General features: G+C 43.0%; 1 protein-coding gene across 2 annotated transcripts in view; it reads right to left on the bottom strand.

Moving 5' to 3' along the window:
• Positions 1–22,149, bottom strand: part of sec62 (SEC62 homolog, preprotein translocation factor) — a 49,241-nt gene extending 27,092 nt beyond the window's left edge. For both annotated transcript variants that reach the window (XR_014620439.1, XM_084328001.1), the window contains exon 1: positions 22,087–22,149. Coding sequence is in view for 1 of the 2 variants with exons in the window: in XM_084328001.1 (XP_084184127.1) it covers positions 22,087–22,122 (36 nt within the window). In the remaining variant the exon portion in view is untranslated. The remainder of the gene's footprint in view (positions 1–22,086) is intronic.
• Between the last annotated feature and the right edge of the window lie 1,064 nt (positions 22,150–23,213).

Below are 23,213 nucleotides of genomic sequence, written 5' to 3'. Positions count from 1 at the left end.
CCGTGAGGATCATCACTCGAGCCCGCCTCTAGGAAGAGGCTGGCTAGCTGTCTTCCATGCTGTCGAGCATACTTGGATTACAACTGCTGCTTTGTCTGCCGATCAAGGGAGTACATGTACCGACTCCCGTAGCTGGAGCCTCTTTATTCCTCGTTGACCCAGACTTTGTACCCGAACATTCCTCTACCCCTGCCGGCCTTACACCCGGAGGGAACCCCCCAGTGTCTCCAGCTGGTACTAGTGTGCCCTATGTAATTGCTATGCCACAGGTGGCGTCAGTTTAGACCCATCTTAGTATTCTTAGTATTCTCATTGACTTACGGTTACGCTCTTGACTTACTTTACGTGTGTTCTTCGCCATACAAGCGCGAGTATAATTCTCAATCTGTAACCTAACGTTGCTTGCTCTGATAATAATAAATACCCTCCAAATAGAACTTTATGTGTCAATGCCGTATTCTTGTGTGGGTGTTCACCATATATATTCATGTACTGTATGGCCAGTAATTAAAGTACATAACTAAGTAGTGGTTTAATATACCATACTCTCAATACAGTCAGGGAATTGTACCCCTCAGTTACACCTATCAAAACAGCAGTCAAATTGTATATTTTCAGCACTATGTTTGTTTACCAATGATTATAAAATCTCTGCGCATTGCACCAGAAAATGCGAGGACAGGAAGCCGTCATGAAATCGCTGTAGTCTTATTAACTAAAAGATTTGAACAAAATAAAAAGCAGCAACACTAACTATTGCATAACTGAGTCATGTTTGCTATGTATTTCTTCCTTTATTTATTTATTTTTATACTTTATTGTGTCAATAAAGTCACTCTACATTTAAGAGTACACACATATACATAGTCACACATACATGTATGCATACATACACGTACATACACACACAAATGTACATACGTATATTGTAAATCTTGACACTTTTTTTTTATCCACTTTTTTTCCCATTTTCTATATTTTCTCCCATCCCAATTTCGTATCATCCAATTCAACCCTCCCCTGTCACGAACGCTGTTTCTTGCCTCCCACAAGCCGGCTGCAATGTGGACTAAGTCATACATAACACAAGTCCCCTCCGGTACTTGAGGTAACAGCAGTCGCATCTTTTCACCTGCGCAGCTCGATCTCTCAGCGGCGAGGAGTAACGCGTGGGAGGCTCACGCTGCCCCCGACACTTCCTGATTCTACTGCGCAGGCGCACCAACCGACCTGTAGGAGTCGCTGTCCACAACGCCCGATCCCCACCCATCAGTTTCCCACCCCCTAATACGGCCAATGTGTATTAGTATGAACGACCAGCTAAACTGAAAGCAATGTGGAGCGCTGGGCTCGAACAGGCAAGCCCAGCGTCTCCGTCATTCGTGGCGAGCGTCTTGCCCACTACGCCACGTAGCCGCCCAAATCTTGACACTTTTTAAAACTTTTTTTGCCCATCACCCATACAAAAACAAAAACAAATAAACTGGATTAAACATACATTTAAACAATTAATCTTTTGCGGTGGATCAACATAATTCACCCACAGAACTATGTGTTGGGTTGGGGATAAGTGTTCCACACAGACCATATTGTTTGTTACTTTCCTGTCGGCAAACAAACCTTTTAGCTAGCCAGTTACAGGGCTCTACAGTGCGATCATATTGCTTGCATATGCCCCTAAAAATGTGTGTGCGAACCTGAAAAATTAATTACTCGCACGGCGTGCGACTGAGTGCAGATTACAGCCTCATTCGTTCTTTTTTTTCTCCGCTGTGAGAATGGTTAAAAAACTACAAGTCCCACAGTTCACAGCCGCATAAACGTTCCAATCACAGTAGAGTTTCCTGTGGTCACGCGACTGGAAACTGAAAGTAACGATCAGTGTCACTGTCTTGAGTCAGACAATACAGCCATGTCGAAGCCCATTCATTTTTATTTTGCGCGAAAGATACCGGAGAATGATAAGTCAGGCGAGGCAGCTCATGTTACAGAGGTGATAGTTAACGTTAACGTTAACCAAGATACTGACGCTAGCCAGCATGCTACCGAAGTTGGCCAAGCTAGCGAGGCTACACCCACTGTAGCACCCAATATACCCACTGTAGCTAGCGAAGCTACACCCACTGGAACCGGAGGGAAGACATACAAATTTAACGTGAATTGGCTAAACATTTTCCCATGGCTAGAGTTCGAAAACAATGTCATGTTTTGTAAATATTGCAAAGTAGGATCAATGCATTGCGATGCATTGTTAACCCCTACACCAAAGTAACTGGCCCACTGTGTATGTGTGTACAGCTAACTTGGCTAGCGTTATCAACCGCAGAGGTGGGCAATAGGGTCCAGCTGCAGCGCCGGACGGCCAGAGTGCAAGCGGTGTGACGTCGTAATTGGCAGAATCGACTGTCAATCAATGGTCTACCTGACACGCAAACTCATAAACAATGTTTCTGTACTGGAGGTGTACAGTATTTTAATAGGCAACCCTGAAAGGATTATTTTTCTAGAAGAGCAACACTAGCTCCCCCCTCTACTGATGGCCCTGGTGGTAATGCCAGTGTTTTCTTTTTTGTTTAATGTCACTGCCTTTCTTATTAGGCAGAGTTGTTGGCTACAACTTTGCCACAGTAGGCATTAATCACTTAATTAATAGTTAAAATGTCTGTGTCCCATTCCCGTTTGCACACGCAGATGATACACACACACGCACACAGTGGGCCAGTGACTTTGGTGGTATGTGCTATTGCACAGATGGGTGTCCCGTTCCCACGCACAGTACAAATATACATTTATTTAAAAAAAAAAAAAATAAACTGTTACTTGAAATATTTTCACTGTGCTCCTAAATATTTTTGGGTGCTCCTAAATTTCTTTGTGTGCTCCTAATTTTTTTCATTTAGGAGCACCTGTGCCGCTAGTGAAGTCAAGTCAAGTCAAGTCAAGAGTTTTAATTGTCACGGCATACAGGTATACAATGAAATGCGGGTGGTCTTGCCCGCAACGATGTGCAATACAGTGGTACAACATATAATAGAATAAAAAAATGAAAAAACAACATTGTGCAGTAAACAGGTAACAGGTAACATGGAGTGACATCTCGGTATCTGTACATAGTTATTTACAGAGCATATGGGACATGCTAGTTAGCTTTGGTAGTGCAATACACTGTTCCTGTTATTCTGATTTAAAGTGTCCTTTCCTTTGGCCATAAGTGTGCGTGTGTGCGACATGAGTGTGTGCCCGCTCATGTTAAAGTGTTAAGTGGCTGCGCCTGCTCGTGTGTGAGCGTGCACAGCGTGCGTGTCGTGTGTGTGTTCATGTGTGCTTGTGTGTGGATAGTTCAATGTTCTGAGCACTCAATGTTCATTGTTCATGGCTCTGATGGCCTGGGGGAAGAAGCTGAGCCTAAGCTGCTCTGTCCTAGTAGCTGGGGTTCGCAGGCGTCTGCCTGACCTCAGCAGCTGAAACAGGCTGTTATTGGGGTGGTGAGGGTCTTTCATTATCCTGCAGGCTCTGGATTTGCACCTCTTGTTGTATAGAACCTGCAGGGGGGGTAGTGCAATACCCGTGGTACGCTCGGCTGAGCGCACCACTCTCTGTAGGGCCTTCTTGTCCTGTGCCGTGCTGTTTCCATACCAGGCAGTGATGTTAGCGTAGAGCCCTGCAGTAACAGAGTATTGATGTTGAGTTGATGTTTAATAAATGTTTAGCGTTGACTTTCGACACCCCGCCTCAGACACCTATCCTTCGGCACTACACTTTCATGATTATGAATATGTAACGGAACGTAGGCCAATCTCGCTAACGTTAGTCGACCGAAATCAATTGGCAACATATCTCTGGTACTACTAGCTTGCTGGCTAACTAGCTAACGTTAACTAGCTCCTGTCGAAACGAAAGGTTTGGTATGACATTACATTATTTATATTTGACATTAGCTATTAATGGGTGGAATATTCTGATTCTAGCTTACTAGATCAGTCACATTAAACGGTGTATTGTTGTACAGCTTGTAGGGGTGGAATGGTTCACAAAATCTACGGTTCGGTTCGTATCACGGTTTTCGGTTCGGTTCGATACATTATTTTATTTAATTTTATGTAACACTCCATACATCAGCATAAGACATATAGCCTAAAAATAATCCAACTTTTCAGTTATTCTCAAGGACGTAGTCATGCAAAAACTGAAAGAATGAGGCAGTTTGACATCAGGCACATTATTTTGACAGTGACGGTTAGAGCTAGGAGAGAGAGGGGAGGCATTGCTGATTTAAACATGCTTCTCATTTATTTGGGAAAATAAAAAAGTTTTACCTTTAACTAGGCCTGCCACGATAACACATTTTGCTGGGCGATTAATTGCCCCCGAAAATATCGCGATAAGCGATATTATTGCGACCGGTTAGAGAATTTTTTTGAGAAATTTATTTCCCAAAACTTTTATTTTGAAGCCCACCGCTCCGTCTTTTCCGGTGTTTAAGACTTTTATTTTGAAGCCCACCGACCGGACCGGAAGTATTGTTGTGATTATCCTAGCCGACAACTTGTCTCGTCCGGTTGTGTTTTTTAGTTTTAACGTTAGCTACTAACGTTAGATGCAGCTACTACAGGCAATCAACGATGAGGAGGAAGCGTCAAAGCAGTATTATAATAGAATAGCTGTGGTGCGTAGGCACTGCAGCACGACTCGAAAACGACCTGTTATAATAAATTAATTCATGTTTAACTTGTCCCCGTGTCCAGTCCTTTGACTAGCCCCACCCGTTCATTGTAAACAATGATGCATGTAATTGTATTAACGTTATTCTGTGTTATTCTAACGTTACACTACAAATAACGCTACTTGGTTAAAAGGAGCAACACTATTGAGAAATGTAGTTAAGCTATGTGGTGTTGCCCCACGGAGCTCCTGTGCTGTGCTGTAGTAAAGCCAGCGGCCCGCCTCCCAACACGGACAGTGACTGACAAGGGGCACTGGTTCCGCCTCATTAAAACAAACGCGCAAATAGCAATTAATCGCATCCGTCAAAATCATTGCATTCATTTAAATTATCGCGGCAATTAATCGATTTATTGCTTATCGCGGCAGGCCTACCTTTAACACATTGAATGCCCATCACGAGATTTTTTTTTTTTAAATTTATTAGCGATCTGAATTCATATTTCATCAACCGAGTCTACCGTTGGTAAGCCTGCCCCACCAGGCGCTCAGATGTGAAAAAAGCGCCCCCTATCGTCTCCCAGATGGTAATGCACCCTTTTGGATTGGACTCAATGAAAATTGATGAGAAAAAAAAATCCGGAATCCACATTTTACTTCTCACGCATGTAACCGGAGCCGAGCAGATTCATTCTGGACCCTCAGGACAGAGTGTAATATGTCTTTACACTACAGTACGTAGCATTGGATCAATAAAAGGATCGATTTTCGGAATGGCGATCAGGAATTGGAATAATCCATTTGGATACCATCTGATCTCAGGTAAGGAATCTATTTTACCAGTCTTGGGATGATCAGACCCGTTTTCACGGAGATATAAGCTTTTCCCATATGTGTCCCCCAGGCTGTTTGACTGTGCGAGCGGTCAGGAACTAGGTGAATCGATTTTCAGCGCGCGGCACCAGCGTGCATGCGTACACATATACTATCGATGGTCTAGCATTTATTTGAAAACGATTCATAAATAGGCCAAAAAATTACAACATTCTAGAATATTACAGCACAGGGCGTTTATCAGAGAATCTTTTTCCCCCCCCTTGAAAACGAGGGCTTTTCAAAATGCTATAAAACGGAAATGAACAGATAAAAAAACAATCCGCTTCGACAATGTTGACTGTAAAATTAGTCATTGATGGGCGACGGGCAGATTAGACACATAGCCATAATTTAAAACATAGATTAGGCGATATTAACGTTAACATTGAAGCGGATGGTGGGCATTCAAGCACTAAATGTGCGCCCCCTGCTGGGCACTGAAAGTGTTAATAATGTTTGGCACACAAAGACCAAACTGACCAAACTGAAAAATATAGGCAACATTTGTCAAAGTATTAACTTAGTGCAAACAAACAAAATAATTAAACCTTTTCTATTTTTGTGGCCACATTATAGACAAAGGCCATCAACATAAAGTATGAATATGCTCAACCAGCACTAGACTTTCTTATCAAAAAGGAAAAGTCCCTGTTATTTAAAATAAATAAATCATGTGTACTAAATATATATTTACTTTTTAATTGCATGAAACATTATGAAGTATTCTCTTATGCCGCTTTTCACTGCATGGTCCCTAATCGACTCGCTTTTGCTATTTGAGTGTCCTGGTAGCCGTATTTCAAGTGACGTCACATAGGGCTGGGCGATATGACGATATTATATAAATATCGGGTACAGTTCATTAACGATACACTTTTTAAACGTATCGTGGATATCGTGATGTTTTGCCCAAGAGGCTTGTGTTGCGTCAATCTGGTCCACACGTTGACACTTTTGAACAGCGCCGCCCCACACACACTACTGCATCAAAAGTTACTACTTATGATAACAAAGGCATTCGTTTTGTGGCATTGACGTTATATAGTTACACTTTCAATAACATCAGCGTATTTACATAGCAACGACCGAGGTCGACCTAGATATAGCAAGCATTAGCCGTTCATATCTCAGCCCGTGCTGACTCCGTTGTGCCCATTCTGCGGTCTGTTAATAACGTTTTCAATCAGACAGATGTATGGAAATGCTTTTATTATAACATCCGTTACAGTAAAATCATTATGCCTCCAGTCGTTTAGTCATTCTGCAGAGCTAAAAGGTAAAAGTCGGCCGCGGCGAGCTACCGCTGCCATTGTTGTTTTCATTGAGCTCTCCAATAGCGGAAGTAAAAAATTAATACGCGCTTGCCGATTGGTGCTAAGAACAGCAGGGCGGGTGCAAGCGATGTGACGTAATTGGCAGACGCGACTGTCAATCAAACTGATTCTGTTTGCCGACTGAATGAATATAAACGTTATTAACAGATTGCAGCATAGGTACAATACAGTACAGCTCAATACAACAACAGTCAACAGTGGACTGGAGGATGCAGACCAGAGAAAGACTTTCGTCTTGTTTACATCAGGGTCCCCCATTTTCAATTCATCATATTTCGTATCTAAATCATATAATATCTCATTGCTAAATATATGCAATATATAATCTAATAATCCAATAATCTAAATCTAATATATAATATAAAAATGCTAAATGCATGGGTATTTTATTTTGTCTTTAATGTTAGCTTGCAAACTCAAATACTGTCTTGGTAAGCCTCATAATGAATTGTTTGGGGGAAAAAAAGAAAAACATCGTGATGCGTATCGTGTATCGCCGAAAGGTCAGAAAATATCGTGATATCATATTTAGGCCATATCGCCCAGCCCTAACGTCACATGAGGAAGTAAATAGTCAACAGTAACAATGCGTTGGAAGGAGAAGCCCTGATGATATACTATAACCAACAGCCAATAAATGTGAAGTTATCTTTGAACCTCTGCTGTCAAGCCTCGTCAATATACCCCCCCTTCCCCACTAATGGAACACAGCGAAGTGACTCCACGGTTAGCTTGCGGCTAATGTAACGTTAGCCTAGCTTGCGGCTAACATTATAACTAGAGGTGGGCATAGATTAATTTTTTTAATCTAGATTAATCTATCTGCAATCCTGGATTTGATCTAGATTAATCTAGATTAAAATGGCTCAAATTTTTTTTAAATAAATCTGCCGAAGGCATTCAAAATATGTGTGTTCTACCCAAATAATGACCAGAAGTAAGTCCTTACTTTTTCTTTCCTCCTTATGTTTCTCAGGCCAGGTGGCCCATTACACCATGAGCCCATCTCCCCTTTCCAAAATGCATTACAGACTGTTTGAAAAAGCTGTTTTGATATGATAATTGGTAATGAAATATCAAAATAATGTTCAATAAGATGTACTTGTGTTTAATAAGTTGTTTTATTCAGAAGTTAACACAAATAAATAATATTACTAGTACAGTACAGTATCTAGCACACTCTCAGGAGCAAAACAGAAAGAAGCATTTCAAACTTGAACTATGTGACATGGCTTGACTCAATCAGTCCAATCTCTATTTCTCCTTCTTCCACCAGTCACTCAGGCAGACCAGCTTGTTTTATGTAGCGGTGTCTACTTATAGTGCCTATAATATTTTTCCCGTTGGGTGCCAGACAGGGCCAAACCCTGCCAATGCAAATCAACTGCTCCAGTGGAGTTGCTCAGTGGCCAATGGTGTCAACTAGGGGTGCACCGATATATCGGTCGGGTATCGGTATCGGCCGATAAGTGCCTTGTTGACTGCTATCGGCCTATAAGCTCAAATGTGCCGATAGCAGTCGCCGATAAATAAGCATCAATTTGTGTAGCGTCAAAAGGCAAAAAAAAAAAAGTTCACTCGCGACCTACCTGCACAACGCCCGCCGTCCCCCACACACACACACACAAGCTACTGCATCACACAGTTACTACTTATGATTAACAAGGCATTCATTTTGTGGCATTAACGTTAGTTATATAGTTAGTGTTACACGGACAATAACATCAGCATATTATTATTACCCATAGCAGCAAGGCATTACTCAGAGTCCGTTCATAGCTCAGTTCCATTCCGTTGCTCATTCCGTACCCAACTACCCACTACTAGTTAGTTAGCACCATCCAGGTAGAGTCATATGAAATCCGTTTTATTTTTTTCCAAATTCCATTTAATTTTTTTCCAAATTCCGTTTTTTCCGTTTTAATATTTCAGAATTCTGTATTTTGCTTTGTACGCTCATTTTACCATCAGAAATAGTGTCTAATAAGTGGGAATGAATAAATGTCCACAATTTAATAAGATATAACAGTCCATTTAATAGGGCCGTCTTAAATACTTTGAAGCTTCGAAGCTTCGTTCGATGGGCATGGGATTCGAATATGAAAATAAAATGTGATTATTTAAAAAAAAAAAAAAAAAATTATATATATTTTTGCAAAATCAACTCTGCCTCTCTTTGTTAACTACAACAAGCAATGCTGTTTGTTATTTAAGATGAGGTCGGACTCGGCACTGACAGATTTGTGTTCATTGTGCTGCTTTTATAAAGCCTCAAATGACGGCTTACAATATTTCATGAAAGCAAAGTGTTTTGTTTGTCTAAGATTTTAAAAGGTTTAAACTTTACAGCACTGACAAAGTTGAACAAAGTGCTGTACAAGTCCCACAACATAAAAAAAAAGTTAAAAAAAAAAAAAAAAAAAAAAAAAAAAAAAATTATAGTGGATTCCATTTTTATTGCTCAATTCCGCGATTCCGTCCGCGATTCCGTGATCGCGGATTCCATATGGCTCTACATCCAGGCATCAACGTGATCTCCCGGTACGGTAGCTAGTTAGTTAGCACCATCCAGGCATCAACGTGATCTCCCGGTACGGTAGCTAGTTAGTTAGCACCATCCAGGCATCAACGTGATCTCCCGGTACGGTAGCTAGTTAGTTAGCACCATCCAGGCATCAACGTGAGCTCCCGGTACGGTAGCTAGTTAGTTAGCACCATCCAGGCATCAACGTGAGCTCCCGGTACGGTAGCTAGTTAGTTAGCACCATCCAGGCATCAACGTGAGCTCCCGGTACAGTAGCTAGTTAGTTAATAACGTTATATAGTTAGTGTTACACGTTCAATATAACATCAGCATATTATTTACCCGAACACAGCAAGTAAGCAAGGCATTATTCCGTTCATAGCTCTGTTGCTCATTCCGTACCAAACTACCCATTCTGCAATCTGTTAATAAAGTTTTCAACCAGACAAATGTATAGAAAGGCTTTGTTTTATTATAACATTTGTTGCAGTAAAATCATTATGTCTCATTTGGTCATGCTGTAGATCGCTGGTCGGCGGGCCGGGCAGCTAAGGTATTAGCTACGTTAAGTTTGTTGTGATGTGCTCTCGAGTGAGTCGCAAGCAGATCAATGGCGGCATGCCCGAAAGTAGAAAACGCTTGCCGATTGGTGGTAAGAACAGCAGGAGGTGGGTGCTAGCGGTGTGGCGTAATTGGCCGAATCGACTGTCAATCAAAATGGTTCCATTGCATTGGTTGAAAGCTCTGGTTGAGAGAATAGTATCCCGCTGCAGGCCGCCAGAATGGTTCCATTGCATTGGTTGAAAGTTCTGGTTGAGAAAATAGTATCCCTCTGCAGGCCGCCAGACGATACTGGGAGAGAGATAGTGATATCATAAACATATTTATTGATGTTTCCTTTTTTTAAGTAAGTAAATAGGCCTACAAATACAAACATACAAATATACAGTAGTTTCATTAAAAAAAAAAAAAAAAATTACAAATACTTATATACAAATATCGGTATCGGTATCGGCCGATAGTGTTAGTTGAACAATCGGTATCGGTATCGGTGGCCAATTTTCATATCGGTGCATCCCTAGTGTCAGCTCCCAGGTGTGAATGGAACTGTGTGAATGTGAAGCAGGGCGTTCCTGAAAAAGAGCATCTGTGCTCAGCGAACCTACCCTGGGTAAATAAAAGGAAAAAAAAATGTAAAAAAAAAAAACCAGCGTCAATTATATTATCACGCAGCACGTTAACGCCGTGAACAGCCCAGCTCTAATTATAACCGAACAATACACACATGCCCCGAACCGTGGAGGTCGTATCGAACGGTGTACCGTTCGAATGCGTACCGTTCAACCCCTAATAGCTTGCTAGTAGGGATGCCCCGATCACGTTTTTTGCCACCGATACCGATCACCGATCGTCGTGATCCATATCGGCCGATACCGATCCGATTGTTTTTGATTAAAAAGAAATTAAAAATTATTTTATATAAAAAGTTTTTTTTTTTTTTTTTTTTTTTTATAAAATATATATATTATATAATTAGACTTGTACTTGTATTATCTGCGACTGCGAGACATCGCCACCACGCAACAAGTCAAAATGCTCACTATCTGCAAACAGCTCCACTGTCTGTGTGTACTCTAGTAGCCCAGCTCAAAAGGATTCTCCGGCGCTGCAGCGGGACCCCATTGGTAACGTTAAGTGCTTTGGTCGTTTCACATTCAGCAAGCCCTCAGCTCGAATACGCATTAAATCAATGTTATAAGACATTGATATCAAGAGCTATCTGTAGCTACTGCTAGCCGGCTAGATGACGTTAAGACAGAACTTTAGTTCAATGGGACATTTCGTTTTGAACAGTAAACGAACGTCAGCTAACGCAAGCTAACTGAGGTATGAACATGAACTACTAGACTTTCTGGATCATTTGTTGATATCAGGAGCTATCGGTAGCTAGCCGGCTAAATACCGTTAGACAATGCCTACTAAACGTGAATAGTTGACTGGGTAATTTTGTTTAAACAGTAACGATAGCTAGGTAGCTAACGTTAGCGCAGGTCGAATGCAGTGCACTACAGACTCGAGCAGAGGAGCCGCACCTCTTTGTTTACAAACTCTACACGGGGGCGGGCGGGGCTAGGGAGGAGGAGCAGCGGCAGTTTGCAGGTCGTGTGTGTCTGAGACAGACAGCGAGTGAGAGCTTCGCTTGATCGGTTTCCGCTATCGGCGAATATGACTAATTATCGGAATTCACAGATTGCATATTTATACTGAGTATCGGCCGATAACGATCGGTGGCCGATCGATCGGGGCATCCCTACTTGCTAGTTATGTAGCTAACATTAGCTAGGCTAACAAAGCGTATACCGTCGGCGCCTACCGTCTGAACGTAATATTAGTGGTATTGACACAGCAACGTTTCCAAACCGCGGTAAACCGTGGAACCGGCCCTGCCTAATATCAACACGAGGCATGGGCCGGTTACCGGTTCACCGCGGTTTGAAAACATTGCAGTGTCAAAACGTTGCGGTGTCAAAGTTGCCTTTTTCTTTTTACCGAATAATACCGTGATATACTGTGAAACAGTGGTATTTTTGCCCAAGGTTAGCATACCATCAAAATGTCATACCGGGCGGCACATGCCTAATGTCAACAAGCCCAGGGCTGTACACTGCAAGCATCTCGTCGCAAATTGCCCCCTAATCTGGCCGGTGTGAGTTGTAGTGATTGCAACCCTTCATTCGCATTTCACTCAGCGTTTCCGTTAGCCGGTAATTACCGGTATTTGACCGGCAAAATCTGTTGAAGTCCGACATATTTCATCTCTCCGGTCATAATGTCCGGTGAAAATAATTCCCTCTAAGCACAATTTGATTATTTGAATTGTATTCAAATAGGCTAAAATTAAATAGCCTATGCGATGAACGAAACAATCATTACATTTGTTATCGTTGCTTCACCAAGCAGCCGGTATATGACGACGCTGTGTCAGCGAGAGCTTGCTGCTAGATTTGCGAAAAGCATGCAGCTGCAGACTCACAGAACCCACCAGCTTTGCTGGCACAGTGCGGTCCTGGAAACACAGCTGCTCTGCGGGTCTGCAGCTGGATGCTTCTTGCAAATCTAGCAGCAGCAAGCTCGCGCTGAGTTACAGCTTTGTCATAGACCGGCTGCTTGGTGTATCAACGATGAAACAAATGTAATGAATCGTTCATCGCATAGGCTATTTAATTTTAGCCTATTTTAATACAATTCAAATAATCAAATTGTGCTTAGAGGGAATTATTTTCACCGGACATTATGACCAGCACCAAGTCGTTGGGAGGTGGAGATATACATCACGCAAACCGCAAACCCACGATACTGTTGCCGTCTCTCTCTGCCAAATTTCTAATTTCTTCGCTTGATATAATTAATACAAATGTCCAATATAACGGAATTCGTTAGCTCATAAAAATGTGATTATAACAGACTGCTGTTTATTAATGTCGGGCAGACTGCCCACAGACACCTCAAGTCGGCAGCAGCACGCAGTCTCGAGGGACTTATTTTATTTGGAATATATTAATGACTATATACGCAAAAGTAGCCTAGTTTTAAGTTAAAATATTATAAATGCCTTGAGGATGTCATTCTTTATATAGGCCTATCAATTGTTTTTAAGCTCAATAAACTCTGACCGGAATTTATCCCATTTGTCCGGTAGAGTGAAATCTACCGGACACTCAGACCTGCAAAAAAAAATTCTAACGGAAACCCTGATTTCACTCCTAAATTAATCCATACAAATTGGATAAAACATTATCCTACAACCAGGGCATAATGTTGCGGTTGTAATTTCATTAGACAGACCAGCGCGGACCTTTAATAACATGCAATTTGATTGACACGAGTAATGGGCTAACGTTAGCTGCTATCCACGGTATCCATTAGGATTATGCTAAGCTAACTAGCGTTAGCTGCTGCTAACCCTGGACACCAGTCAAAGCGGACTCCACAACACTAGTTCCATTCGGGAGGAAAGGGGGTGGGTTATATTGACAACTAGGGGTGCACCGATATATCGGTCGGGTATCGGTATCGGCCGATAAGTGCCTTGTTGACTGCTATCGGCCGATAAGCTCAAATGTGCCGATAGCAGTCGCCGATAAATACCCATCAATTTGTGTAGCCTCAAAAGGCAAAAAAAGAAAAGTTCACTCACACACACACAACGCCTGCCGTCCCCCACACACACACACAATCTACTGCATCAAAGTAACTACTTATGATTAACAAGGCATTCGTTTTGTGGCATTAGCGTTATATAGTTAGTGTTACACGGACAATAACATCAGCATATTATTATTACCCATAGCAGCAAGGCATTACTCCGAGTCCGTTCATTAGCTCGGTTCCATTCCGTTGCTCATTCCGTACCCAACTACACATTCTGCAATCTGTTAATAAAGTTTTCAACCAGACAAATGTATAGAAAGGCTTTGTTTTATTATAACATTTGTTGCAGTAAAATCATTATGTCTCATTTGGTCATGCATGGAGCGCCGGTCGGCGGGCCGGGCAGCTAACGTAGCTACGTTATTAGCTATTAGATGCAAGACTAACGTTACTGGTGAAAATGTGATTTGCGTTGGAATACTCCTTTGTCAACTTGCTGTACTTTGCTTGCAGGTCTGCAGTCATTATTGCTGCATTAAGAATAGCCCCAACTTTAGCCAAGGTAACGTTATGGCTAAACCTTTAACAATAGTTAACGCTAGCTTTCGGTTAGCTGTTCAATGCTATTAATAACACAACTCCCCGTCAACACCCTCTCTCGGGAAGATGGCATTTAAGAAAGTATCTGCTGTTAAAATGAAGTGTTACACGTTCAATAACAAGCATATTATTTACCCGAAGATAGCAGTAAACAAGGCATTACTCCGTTAGCCCGTTCATAGCTCGGTTCCATTCCGTTGCTCATTCCGTACCCAACTACACATTCTGCAATCTGTTAATAAAGTTTTCAACCAGACAAATGTATAGAAAGGCTTTGTTTTATTATAACATTTGTTGCAGTAAAATCATTATGTCTCATTTGGTCATGCGTGGAGCGCCGGTCGGCGGGCCGGGCAGCTAACGTAGCTACGTTAAGTGTGTTCTGCTCTCGCATTCGCAAACAGAACAATGGCGGCATGCCCGGAAGTAGAAAAATTTATAAACGCTTGCCGATTGGTGGTAAGGACAGCAGGAGTGGCGTAGCGGTGTGGCGTAATTGGCCGAATCGACTGTCAATCAAAATGGTTCCATTGCATTGGTTGAAAGCTCTGGTTGAGAGAATAGTATCCCGCTGCAGGCCGCAAGAATGGTTCCATTGCATTGGTTGAAAGCTCTGGTTGAGAAAATAGTATCCCTCTGCAGGCCGCAAGACGATACTGGGAGAGAGATAGTGATACCATAAACATATTTCTTGATGTTTCCTTTTTTTAAGTAAGTAAAGAGGCCTACAAATACAAACATACACATACAAATATACAGTAGTTTCATTAAAAAAAAAAAAAAAAAAAAAAAAAATACTTATATACAAATATACAAATATCGGTATCGGCCGATAGTGTTAGTTGAACAATCGGTATCGGTATCGGCGGCCAATTTTCATATCGGTGCATCCCTATTGACAACGCTTGACAACAGAAGTTTAAACATAACTTCATATTTATTGGTTATTCGTTTCTGTTACTGTATATCATCCACTTTCCATCTCCGTCTGTTAAACGCTTCCTGTTTACATTAGAGTGTGACGTCATCACCTACGGCAGCTTAGGCTACGTTTAGACGAGCGTTTTGTGAACAGAAACCGCAAAGTCATCTTGCGGTTTCACTTTTAATTTTACGTTTAGACGAGCGTTTTGGGGTGGAATTCTCCGTGCAGACGACGCTGTAACGACGGAGCCCCGCTGTCACACGATTGGCGCATATGTCACATGACGTGCTGTGAAGACCCGCCCTACTCTGCCTCTGATTCGCAGACTGTGGATGGGGAATGTGATTGGACCAAAGCAGAGTCACTCACAGACAGTGGGTCCACTCACGCCGCGGGACAGATTCTTGTGTATTTAACCCTTTCACTGCCACACGACAGCCGGTTGTGTGATAGTAAAGGGTTAACCTTCTGTCGTGTGGCAGTGAAAGGGTTAAAAGTACTGCCAATGTAGCCTTCAGGTGATCTCCGTGTCAGACATACTTGCTTTGTTTACGTCTCGGCTACTGGCGCATACCTGCTACCTGTGACGCAAGCAGTACGCGCGACCAGAGCCGTGACAACCCTTTCGTCATCGTTTTAACAGATTTATACGATTCGACAGTTTAGACGAGAGCGCAAAGCTTTTGCGTTTCTAGGAATTCCACCCTGGAAGGTAGTCTCACTTTTTTGCGGTTTCACCCCGTAAAAACGCCGTTTCCGTATAAACGAAAGGCACATCCGAAAAAATATTTTTGCGGATTCACCTGCTAGCGTTTCCGTCTAAACGGCTCTTAGACGATCAAAACGCGAACCTAGAACAAAACCCGGGGGGGGGGGGGGCTGGCTCTCTCATTCGTTCTCGCCCCCTCTCTCTCTCTCTCTCTCTCGCTCTGATTGAAAACTTTATTAACAGATTGCAGAATGGGTACAATACAGTACAGCTCTCTCTACATTCAATGATTTAAAGTAGCCAAACGTTACAGACAGTATAAATACTAACTGGATAGTTGATGATATAAACATTTAATTTCATTATCTGAAATATTCTAAAATCATTAAGTCTGCTATAAGCCATTATCCCTTTGTGTGTGTGATTATTATTTTCTCACAGTAGTGTGTGTGTATATATATATATATATATATATATATATATGTGTGTGTGTGTGTTTGGCTAAAGTGGATAGAAAACACAGTACTGTGCAAAAAAAAAGGCACCCAAAAGTTTTTATATAAATGGTCTTAGATGTAAATAAATTTTTTATTAGTGTGTCAGTAGACTACTCTTAGTACATTTTCATTAAATAATTTTTTAAAGCATCTTCATGGTTTAATAATGCAAACATATGTTGCAGGGACTTATTATAATCATCATATTGGTGTGACTGTATGCATCAAAGGGTTAAATCAAGCATTTTTAAGTGATTTAGAGGAAATGTAAAAATATCGCGATATATATCGTGTATCGCGATTTAGCCAAAATATATCGCAATATCATTTTTGGCCATATCGCCCAGCCCTACCCTCAGCCTGCCTGCCAGAGGTGGTGCACTGCATGTCAACAAGCCCCTCAGCCTGCCTGCCTGCCAGAGGTGGTGCACTGCATGTCAACAAGCCCCTCAACCTGCCTGCCTACCAGAGGTGGTGCACTGAATGTCAACAAGCCCCTCAGCCTGCCTGCCTGCCAGAGGTGGTGCACTGCATGTCAACAAGCCCCTCAGCCTGCCTGCCTGCCAGAGGTGGTGCACTGCATGTCAACAAGCCCCTCAGCCTGCCTGCCAGAGGTGGTGCACTGCATGTCAACAAGCCCCTCAGCCTGCCTGCCTGCCAGAGGTGGTGCACTGCATGTCAACAAGCCCCTCAGCCTGCCTGCCTGCCAGAGGTGGTGCACTGCATGTCAACAAGCCCCTCAGCCTGCCTGCCTGCCAGAGGTGGTGCACTGCATGTCAACAAGCCCCTCAGCCTGCCTGCCTGCCAGAGGTGGTGCACTGCATGTCAACAAGCCCCTCAGCCTGCCTGCCTGCCAGAGGTGGTGCACTGCATGGCAACACAGCCTGGGGAATGAGAACATCAGCACAATGAGATCCAGTGCTGCTGTCTGCTGCCCAGCTGGCTCTGGCTGTAGCCACTAGCCAGTGTGCAGCAGCAGCAACATGAGGACGGCAGGGCCCTCAAACGGCCCTTTGTTTAGCGCAGCGGGTATCAGTCACGCTACAAGGTTATACGAGACCCCTCCACGGAAAGCCCCCGGTCTCTGCCTTCATAACCTACCTGGGACGACCGCACGAGGAGTGACTTAGCTCTTCTAGCTCTGGGAAGAGGAAATATATCAGCCCTACTACAGGGCCCTTTGTGTCCATATGGTGAGCTTTGCTACTTGGGCGGCCTCGGCTAGGAGTAGGGACCCGGCTGGGCGATATGACGATATTTAATAAATATCGGGTACAGTTCATTAACGATACACTTTTTAAACGTATCGTGGATATCGTGATGTTTTGCCCTCACGTTAGAGGCCGCCGCGGCTGAGATGAGACTTACAAGCGCAGTGCTAGTAAATGCTTTCCTCTCCCTCTCGCCTCTCCCTCTTGCAGGAAAAAAAAGTCAGTCACACACACACTTGCCCAAATTTCGTCATCTACACGCACATACGCGCACGCAAGCGCACACACCTAGCCAGAGACAGAGAGGCGGTGGCTCGGTGCTAGGGATGCCCCCTGAAACCCAGGAGTAAGCTCCGACGTTAACGGTTCTGCTATCAGTAAGTTAGTCTATGAGCGGATTAGCTACGGAGCTAACAGAGTGTACCATCCATCTGCGACGCAACAGTGGCAGCAACAGTGGACACGGAGTAACGTTAACGTTATGTCAAGTTCATACTACACTACACGTATGAAGTCGACATAACGTTAACGTTACTCCGTTTCCATGAAGTGTTTAATTAGCAGCAATCTGTTGTTGAAAATGTAACGTTAACCGGAAAACCGGAAATGGAATACGAGGACAGGAAGCCGTCATGAAGTCGGCTTCTGGCCCTTGTAGTCATATATATTGTAGTCTTTTAGTCTTATTAACTAAAAGATTTTAACAAAATAAAAAGCAGCAGCACTATTGGATAACTGAGTCATGTTTGCTATGTATTTCTTTCTTTAGGGGAGTTTCACAGTTTTAGCATGATGTTTTATAGATGGCTAGGTTAAACACAGGTTTTTGTTTTTAAGAGGGGGGGTTTGATTTGATTAAAGTTTATTTCAAGTATGCAACACAACAAACAAACATCAAGTACAGATATAGTCTTAAGCCGTTCAAATAATAAATGTATACATACATGTAAATAAATAAATAGTTACATATGTAATCTAATCATCTAAATCTAATCTAATATATAATCTAAAAAAACGAAAGGCTAAAATGCTAAATATATAATCTAAGAATCCAATCATCTAAATCTAATATATAATATAAAAATGCTAAATGCATGAGTCTTTTGTCTTTAATGTTCGCTTGCAAACTCAAATACTGTCTTGGTAAGCCTCATAATGAATTGTTTGGGGAAAAAAGGAAAAACATCGTGATGTGTATCGCCGAAAGGTCAGAAAATATCGTGATATCATATTTAGGCCATATCGCCCAGCCCTAGGACCCAGTATGCGAGACCCCCCCACAACAAACAACAGATTGTTTAATGTGCATCATCCAAAGAACAGTGTCGGGAAGAAAGGAAATACTGTAAAGAGATTCAACTAAACCTATGAATGCTTCATGGTAAAGCAAGGCCACAGGTAGAAATTAAGGCAACGCCCATATGCTAATTTTTTGGATCCCAAATATCGTATTATCCAATTCTTCCCTCCCCTGTCTTGAACGTTGCTAGACTATGCCTCCCACTGGTCGGTTGTAGTGAGGATAGAAGCCTTGTATCACGTGTCCCCTCCGGTACACGAGGAGGCAGCCTGTCGCATCTCTTCACCGCAGCAGCTCGAACGCTCAGTGGCGAGGAGTAACGCGTGGGAGGCTCACGCTGCCCCCGATACTTCCTGCTTCCGCCGCACCGGCGTCACCCAACCTACCTGTAGGAGTCGCTGTCCACAACGTCCAATCCCCACCCACCGGCTTTCCCACCCTCCAACACTTGCCAATTGTGTTAGTATGAACGACCGGCCAGCCGGTAGCAACGCCGAGAGCTGGGCTCGAACCCAGCATCTCCTGCGTTAGTGGCGAGCGCCTTGCCCACTGCGCCAATCAGCCGCCCATCCCATATGCTAATTTGACAACATGCGATAAATAAGACATGGAAAAGGAAAAGACACCAAGGAGAAGAAGACACCAAGAAGGAGAAAAGACAACTAAATGAAACCAAGAAGACAGAGATGGGCTTTTCTTCCAGTTTGTTTATAAACCTAACCCATGTCTTAACCCTAACCCTAACCGCAGTCAGCGCAGTGGAGACCTCACACTCCACCCTAACATAAAATAAAGGTGTAAAATGTTTTATTTTTTGTGATTTGTTTTCTCGCAACCTCTCGCAACATCAAGCCTCTTTTGCACATCCTTTAAAAGCCAGCCTCTTTTGCACATCCTTTAAAAGCCAGCCTCTTTTGCACATCCTTTAAAAGCCAGCCTCTTTTGCACATCCTTTAAAAGCCAGCCTCTTTTGCACATCTAGCTTCCAATCTCCTGCTGCTCTCTCCTCTCTCTCACATCCGCAGGCCATTCTAGCTGCCTGCCTCGCAGCAAGTGTTGCATTCAGCCCTAGTGGCCTGATCCACCGTTGCCCACGCATACATGCGTCCCGCCCTCGCATCCACGCCATCTCAGCTCTCTTTCTCAATTTTGTTTCAATAAACATTTGAAACCGATTATGTGTCTTGTGTTGTCATCGGCGTAAGCCTGAAAACTCTACATAAGATTACAGACCTCTAGTACATATATCCTGGATTTCAAATGGATTTTGTAACCTTTGAACTTCAGCCTGACGGTGGCGCTAGAGACTTGCTCTGTAGATAGTGGCCGACGTAGTCCCCCATCAATGTAGTGAGTTTCATAGAAAAGTCACCAATCTGTTCTATGGGCTGCCATAGGCCTAGACACCCATGATATGAGAGAACAAAACAAAACATACAATCACACAACAGGTGACTGAGTGTGTTGCGGCTACATGTGTAGGCTGTCATAAAAAAGCTGTGAGGGGCTATTGCAGAGAGGAGTATAAACACTGTGATGCGCATCATAATAATAATTCCGTTCCACGTCCAGAATATGCTTTTCAACTTTTTATTCTTTCACTTAATGAAAGTAACACACGTAAATATATATAAACTAATACTGTATAGCGGCCTTGCGTTACTGCCGTTCTTCTTGCAATACGTTGCACTCTTGCCGTCAATAGAAAATATGCGTTCCCTGAGCTCACCCCCTCTTTCCGTAAACTGTCAACAACACCCATGAAAAGGGAATGAAATCTCATATCCACCAATCTCCCATTGCCACCAACCCCCAGTGAACATGCCCACCACCTAAAGTGACAGTACAACTAACAATACGACACCATAGACAAACACTTACACATATCTTCTGTACCGGGGCCCTAATTAGGAAAACCTGACACAACAACAACAAAAACACTGTTGCATAATGTAGAGCAGTGTTCCTAGAAACAGTCATGAAGAAGATGGCTTCCTTCCACGTCCATTGTGGGGCAATAAAGATATGAGTCATGATCATGATACGTGTTATTATGCAATGAAAATATTCAACAGAGGAACAGCCACAAGAAGTATAGTTAGTATAGTATGGAGCAGGCCTCATGTTTCCATATCAGTATAGGCTACTTAGACTATAGGCTAATAATAACTTTTCATAGACAGATATACCACAAACAGTTCAGTTAGGCCTCTCTAGCCGCTTTGTTTACATTGACGTTGCCCTCTTGTCAGTGATATCATGCGTCATCCCAAAAGTACAACTGAGAGCATGCTGTCGGGACTCAGGTTCAACTGACATGACTCTAATCCTCAAAAGGTTCTATATGAAGCTGAGCCCATGATGACACCTATCCTAGCGTTATACAGAACCGAGCCACCCAGGATGTAACCAAAGGCAACTCTTCGAGTCGAATAAGCGGCGCCCTAATCAAATTTGGAGATTTGTATTAGACTGCCACTGAATATTATACTGCTACTGGATATTTGAGTTAAGTAGGCATCACACGTAAGATATCATCAGCTAACGTTAATTTCACTGTTGTTCATGGTGTAGATGATCCAACCAAAGTCCCAGTGCGTTACTTGATTGATTGAAAACGTTATTTAACAGATTGCAGAATGGGTACAGTACAGCTCAATACATACAATTGTTAAGGGGATGCAGACCAGAGAAAGACTTTCGTCTTGTTTACATCAGGGTCCCCCATTTTCCATTCATCATAATTGAACTTCCAGTTCCTAGAATCGGCGAGGCTCTCCATCCTGCTCACTGTACGTAGTTGGGATAAGTTGTATTCAATGCACCCCGCGCATGGAATTACTGTACCGATATCGTTAACTTGCCAAATAAAGTAGTTAGTTAGCTTTGCTTGGTCAGGAGATAACAGGTAACTAACGTTAGATGGGGCTGACGCAGCTTAGTTAATAACGTTAGCTACGTTAGCTTAAAATGGAAACACTTGCTAGCTTGATGACCACCTATCGAGACACCAGGGAACCATAACTCTCGTGTCTCCATCAGTATGTAACTAATATCTCACTGTGGAACAGCCACTAGTGCTGGGAAGTCACAGTGTGAAATAAAAAAAATAGACATTTGTTTTTCCGCCTGGCCAGCTAACAGTAGCTAATGTTACCATCTGTTTTCATCTAGTCGCCTACAGACGGTTACCCTCCACCGTTGCTCTGGCTAGGAAACGTCATATATTGTAGAATAACATTTTATTTGTTGTCTTTACGTTCCCGTGAAGCAGGTTTTTGCTAAAACATCGTTACCTGGATCCGTTTCTTATGCCTCCTGCGCTCCGCCATGATCCTCCTCCAACTCACTTCTTCCGCTCCGACGTGTACGCGCCTGCGCAGAGAGTAGTAGATTCAATAGCATGCAGCTGCAGAGCCGCAGAGCCAGCGGCGCTCTCAGGGCCGCGCTCTGACGGTCAGCAGCGCCACCCACCTAATGGCTGAATTGGAGTATTGCACTGTGCGGGCACAGCTGTGAGATCCGCGCAAGGCCAGATATCTTGAATGAATGCGTTTATTTATTTCGAACATAAATTGAAAATAAATAATAATAAAAAAAAACTAGACAATTCCGCGCGGGGGAAATTGTGATAGTGTGGGTGATGCCTGTGCACCGCCAGCCAACGGGAGAGGGTCTGTATTGTCTCTCTGACAAACGGTTCAAAAGATACAAAAAGGGGGCGCGGCCTAAGGATGTGGTCAATATAGACCAATGAAAGAGGATATCCCTACTGATGTAAACAAGACGAAAGTCTTTCTCTGCATCCCCTTAACAATTGTGTGTATTGAGCCGTACTGTATTGTACCCATTCTGCAATCTAAAGTTTTCAATCAATCAATCAAGGGGGTACTAGGAATACATATGTTTACACTTCATCCTCCTACTCCTGCTTGTTTGTTTTTTAATCTGTTTATTACTTGTTTTGTATTATTATTTATTTTCAATTTATCTTCGAAATAAATAAACGCATTCATTCAAGATATTGTGTGAGCAAAAGTATAGTTAATTTACTCATACAGTATGTTATGTAATGTACATCCTCCCTCTGGCCTCGAGCGGATCTCACTGCTGTGCCCGCACAGTGCAATACTCCAATTCAGCCATTGGGTGGGTGGCACTGCTGAGCGGCCCTCACAGCGCGCCGCGGGCCGTCAGAGCGCGGCCATCAGAGCGCGGCCTCACAATGCGGCCGTCAGAGCGCGGCCCTGAGAGCGCCGCTGGCTCTGTGGCTCTGCAGCTGCATGCTTCTCGCGCAGAGAGTAGTAGATTTGCGAAAGTGATAAACTATTAAAAACTAGTATGCACTCTGGTCTTCTGTATAATTCGATGACATGCACTCGGTAGTGATAAACTATTAAAAACGACTATGCACCTCGGTCTT

This window comes from Notolepis coatsorum, assembly GCF_963971535.1.
Source record: "Notolepis coatsorum genome assembly, chromosome: 13".
Lineage (NCBI taxonomy): Eukaryota > Metazoa > Chordata > Actinopteri > Aulopiformes > Paralepididae > Notolepis > Notolepis coatsorum.
This window is presented reverse-complemented; position numbering and strand designations above follow the sequence as displayed.